Consider the following 6,000-nt stretch of genomic DNA (forward strand, 5'->3'; position numbering starts at 1 on the left):
AATAGTTGGTGAAAATTTAAATATGCACACGTAAATAATGATTTCATCGTTTCAACGAAAAAAGATTTATTTTATTTTATATAAAGCCTTAGGCATGGCAATTCTCAATCCGTAATAAAAAACATTATGTTAAGAGTAAAATGAATTAAAACTACTAAGTAGTAGATATAAACTGATTAAAATTCCTCGTCTACGTTCTGTATACGTGTCTATGACAGTGCGGCGTCCAATTGTCCTGGAGTCCAGTTGTACCATTCCCTTCACAACATGTAATTTAGAAGCCAAGAAATATTATTAAAATGGTATTATATAAGAAAGAAATATATCGGTATATATCATTAAACAGTAGAAAAGTGTAAATATAAATTAGATAGAAGGAAATAAACCGAATGAGCTAAACAGACCCAATTTTAAGATTTTTTTTTTTATTAAGCTCAGAAGTCTCAATTGAGTCTTATTTAGCTTTATTTTTTAACATACACTATTAATACATATTATTACAATAATTACTCATACGGTTATTACAATACAAATTTACAGGAGAGGAAAAAAAAGAAAAATAACAAAAACTGTTTAAACTTGTAGGCCACACTCACTCAGAAACATTTGGACACACTGCAACGCCTTGATATTCGGCCGAGCCAAAAATATCGTAAGATCCAGTGGAAATTGGTACTTTTATTTACTTAAATCTTTAAGAAGCCGCTGTCTCTGGGAATCATACAGAGAACATTGCCAAACAACGTGGTTAACATCTTCAGTCTCGCTTCCGCACCGGCACCCAGGGTCATTTATTATACCCAAGCGAGCCAGGGATGAGGCAAGATTATAATGGTCCGCTCTACAGCGATTGATTGTGACGATTGTTTTCCTATTTAGCATTTTATTGGTATACCATGCCTTGGTTTCAGAATTGTAATAATTTTGAAAGTACTTTTTCCCTTTTGTTAGACCTTGTTCTTTTAATAAATTATCTGTTTCAGTTTTGGCTATTTTCTTGAATGTTTCAAAAAAGTCTGTATATGGTATGGGGAGTTTATCAATATTCCTCTCAAGAGTTGCTGTTTTTGCAAGGCTATCTGCGTTCTCGTTCCCCAGAATTCCAATGTGTGAAGGAATCCAGTAGAATGTAATTGTGCTGTTATTTGAAGTTGTTTGTATAAATTTGTTAAACCTTTTTTTAATCTCAGGTTTAAGATTTTATAAAACAATAGTTGAACAAAATTATTGCCCTCTCAATTGGCATGATTGGTTCGTTTAATACCTTGGGAGAAGAAACAACTTATGCTCCTAATTTCTAAAATAGTCATCGCCAATACTGAATATACTCATATACAAGTTAATTTTTCTTGAATATTTAAATATGATGTATAATCTATCCTTTTGCTTTTTGTAGTGTCTGAATACTTCAGTGTTTAGCCATATGTAGTTAAAATTAATTAATTTCTATTATGTGTGTAACAAGTTAACACAGTGGAATTTATCAAACTTCGTTTATTATTAATTCATACATATTAATTACATAATATGTAATACATAATAATATTGATTTGTAATACATAATAGTAATAATATAACATGTATGAAGCATACAATTAATTATTGGTTAAAAAAAGTTATGTTTCAATACAGATCATAATATGAGCATCAATAATGAGGTTGTAAGAGTACTGACAAATCTTTTTTTATAATAAACTAGCTGAAGTCCCGGTTTTCGCACAGGGTTGCTTCGTGGTTATATTTATCTTAGATATTTAAAAAATAATAAAAGGTAATATTTTTTTAAATATTAAAATATCTGTGTAATACAATATGGCAATATAAAAATAATTCTAATAGGAGTAAAGGTCAAACAAAAGAACACTAAATTAAAATCAAATCCAAAATATGCAAACGTTATTATGTTATTAATATGTAGTAAAAAAAATCAAAATTGGATGGAGCAAACAAACAACACACTTTGTATTTTATATAATACTAATTAAGAAACCTTTGCAGGTATGCGCACAACAACTGAAATAATTTTCATCGCAACCGGATGAATGGTATAGGAACGCATACGAATAGAAGAAGAAGATGATTTTCTAATTCAGAAATCTTTGTGGCCATGCGCACGACAACTCACCAAAGTTTCATTGCAATCGGATGAATGGTATAGGAACGCATACGAATAGAAGAAGAAAAAGATGGCTGTACCAATTCAGAAACCTTCGGGGATGTTGGCACAACCACTGACGAAAGTTTATCGTAATCAGATGAATGGTATAAGGACCATCCGAATAAAAGAATGTATAATGAAGAAGAAGAAGAAGAAGATGGTTGTACTAATTCAGAAACCTTTGCGGGTGTTACCACAACAACTGACGAAGGTTTCATCGTAATTGGATGAATGGTATAGGAACCATACGAATAAAAGAAGATATAATGATGAAGAAGATGGTTTTTTTAATTCAAAAACACAGTACACAGAAATTCAGTACAACTTACAACTGTCGGAAGTTTTGTGGTAATCGGATGAATGGTATAGGAACCATGCAAATAAAAGAAAATATAAAGAAGAAAAAGAAGATGATGATTTTTCTAATTCAGAAACCCTCGCAGATGTGCATACAACCACTTACCAAAATTTTATCGCAATCGGATGAATGGTATAGGAACGCATACGGGACAGACAGGCAGACATTCTTTTTTATATATAAGATATAGCCTATACTCTTCGAAAAAGTGCAAGCAATAAGTTGGCAAAGTTTTATCGCAATCGGATGAACGGTATGGCAGCGCATAAAATACGAACAAACAAACAGATATTGATTTTTATATATTAGATAGTTATTAAAAAAATTCCCTGGTTAATGGTCTTGTTAAAATATTCATTAAAAATAATATATTATTATCAGCCGCGAGCTCGAAATCGCGACCCACGGCTTTAGAGTCAACGCTCTATCAACACTATGCTACAGTGGATTAAAAAGCTATACACCACATAATATAAACAAATCTTACATATATTAAGTAACTAGCACCACGGTATATTATAGCGATTTTCCGACGTGGCCTAATAATAGAGAACCTTGATGCGATGGCCGAGCAGTAACATGTCGGCTGATAAAATCGTGAATCTTGTAATCGAGCAACGGGTCTGGAAAAATCACATGTTATTGTTTTAATGTATTTGGACCTAATAGGTTAATTAAGTGGTCTATTAATCTATAAATCTTTTGATATAATCTTCACTCTGTGAATGCCCATAATATGCTCTGCTTAGTATCAAACATTGTAATTTACTTGATTCTACTGATGATATTTTTTTTCATCTATCTTTAATATCCATAATTTTAAAATACCACAGATATATGCTTGCAAGAAAAAAAAATGAATTAAAAAAATATGACGCCCGATTAAATAATGAAAGTATTAATTATATGCCATATTTTGCATATAGTTTATTGAATTATCTATTCAATTCTGAAACAAGCGGGAAAATTAACATAATATTTAGTTCCTAAAAGGCATATATACATTGAAAGTTTGGATATCGAATACGGTATGAGAATATAACAGTTTTTTTTGTTTTTCTAGTGCTTCCATACCTGCTGGTGGTCCTGTTGACAATCAGTGCAACGGCAGCGCCTGACTGGTCCGATTGTCCATCTGCCTGCCACTGCAAGTGGACATCAGGGAAGAAGAAAGCCATCTGCGTATCAGCCGGCTACACAGACATTCCGAGCCTCAGCTCCGAGATCCAAGTTCTAGATCTACAGAATAACTATATCACTTACCTTAAAAAGGATGCCTTCATTTCAGCCAATTTGTCCAACTTACAGAAGGTATACATGAAGAATACCACTCTACGAGAAATACACCGCGATGCATTTAGAGATTTAACAATTCTTATTGAATTAGATTTATCAAACAATGAAATAAATTCAATTCACAAAGGAACTTTTACAGGAAATGACAGGTTAAGAATACTGTCTCTTAGCGGAAATCCACTGAAAGTTTTAAACAAAGAACAATTTCCAAAGCTTCCACATTTGAGATCACTAGAGTTAGAAAATTGTCAAATCCACACAATCAATCAACAAGCTTTTGTCCATTTGGCACATTTAGAGAATCTAAATCTAAAACAAAACTTTTTAAAAACTACTACAAAGTCAATATTTACACCGATGACGAAATTAAAGGCTTTAAATTTAGCTGGTAATCCCTGGAATTGCGATTGCGAATTGAGACCATTTAGGAACTGGTATTTAACTAGTAATCTTAATTCAGTTTCTGTATCGTGTAGGACACCGAGTACTCAAAAAGGAAAGATTTGGGAAGAAATACCATCTTTACAGTTTGCTTGTCCTCCAGAGGTAGAAGTGGGCATAAAAGTTGTAAGAAAATATCCAGGGGATAACGTTACATTTGGATGCCTTGTAAAAGGGGACCCAGAACCAGAAATTGCCTGGTTGTACAATGGATATCCATTAAGTAGTGTTAATGGATCACGCTTAGAGCAAGGTTTTTTGATAGAGGTAGAAAAAGGAATTACAGAAAAGTGGTTCAATCTAACATTAATGAATTTAACGGATTCTGATGCTGGTGAGTACATTTGTCAAACAAGTGGATTTTCGGGAATTTTAAGGCAAAATGTCACTTTGGTTATAGCCCACGAGTCTCTCATGCCAGAAGAAAGCGAGACAAATTATTTATTGATTTTTGTCGGCTGTATGTTTGGTGGTTTTTTGATTTTAATGATTATTACATTCACACTAACTTGCACATGTATTAATGTTAACAAAAAGAAAAAAAGAAAAAAGCACAGAAAAAAAGCCAAAGCTCACGAGAACAAAAGTTTTTATGACCAAGAGAAACATTTATTAGATATGTCTACGCCAAATACGGAACAGCCTTCAGGAAAAAGCAGTTACGAAATGCTAAGTTCTCATACTAGTACAGAATTATTAAGGAATTCTTCTTCAGTATCCGTTGACCAAAAAGAAAAGTATTTTACTGCCAGAAGGCCAATTAAAGAAGCGACTGCTGTCATTCCCTTGGATTCAATTTTCTCTGGAAATGTGGGAGGATTTCCTCCGCCTCCACCTGAATTTTCCAATAACTTATCTCACAATAGTGGTACATTAGGAAATATATACATATCAGTTTCTCTTACTCAAGATCCGAGTATAACAGTAGATAGATATCCAGATTTATTAGATGTTCACCATTCAACAACACTTTCAAATGATCCTGGATCTTCTTATCAAGATCCTAGATTTTGTGCTCTATCAGTCGCTCCATATGCAACCCTTCCAAGGAGGCATCTGAGAACTGTTGATAGTCATCACAGGCCAATTCCTGTATATGATAATATGGGGAAGCGAGTGACAATTGGGGGTAGTTCTGTTTTGTCTCTTCCTGATGAAGATTATTCAATTCCGACGCCACCTCCTCCACCACTTTTCACTAAGCCAGGACCTGATTATATACCGTTATAAAATTATTAATCTTTTATACTGACAATATTATTTTAGCCTACCGCAAAGTACAAACTATTACCATGTTTTTTAAATCAAATGATCACAAGTCCAAATGCCACTGAGTGCGTTTAGCTAGTAGAATAGCTAACAATCGAGCGGATATATTTTTTTTCGGTCCAAATGGCTTTCCATGTAGATATAGACCAGTAATAATGAAATATGAATTGAATAAGCTGAATACCAATTGTTTAGTATGTGTGATAGTATTGTAATTTCAAAGTATTTGTGGAGCTATATTTCTGCCAACATAATTAACAATAAAAAATGAATACATTATTACACGCACTAAGAAAATTGACATTCGTTATGTAAATGTTATTATTGCAATAAAGCGTCAAATATAAGTTTAATTTTATGTTAAAATAGGTAATAAAAAAAATTATACGTTCAAATTTATTATCATAAGTAATTTTAAAATTTCATAAATTAATATGTTCAGCATGAAATCATTGTACCTTATTATCAGTTAACAAAA

General features: G+C 32.5%; 1 protein-coding gene across 2 annotated transcripts in view; it reads left to right on the forward strand.

Moving 5' to 3' along the window:
* The window catches only part of LOC147078195 (uncharacterized), an 89,449-nt gene extending 83,831 nt beyond the window's left edge, over positions 1 to 5,618 (forward strand). For both annotated transcript variants that reach the window (XM_085940220.1, XM_085940221.1), the window contains exon 4: positions 3,580 to 5,618. In XM_085940220.1, coding sequence (XP_085796346.1) covers positions 3,580 to 5,483 — 1,904 coding nt within the window. In that variant the 3' untranslated portion in view covers positions 5,484 to 5,618. The remainder of the gene's footprint in view (positions 1 to 3,579) is intronic.
* The last annotated feature ends 382 nt before the right edge of the window (positions 5,619 to 6,000 follow it).

This window comes from Rhyacophila brunnea, unplaced genomic scaffold (assembly GCF_057557595.1).
Source record: "Rhyacophila brunnea isolate RB1 unplaced genomic scaffold, BYU_Rbru_1.0 scaffold_12, whole genome shotgun sequence".
Taxonomy (NCBI): domain Eukaryota; kingdom Metazoa; phylum Arthropoda; class Insecta; order Trichoptera; family Rhyacophilidae; genus Rhyacophila; species Rhyacophila brunnea.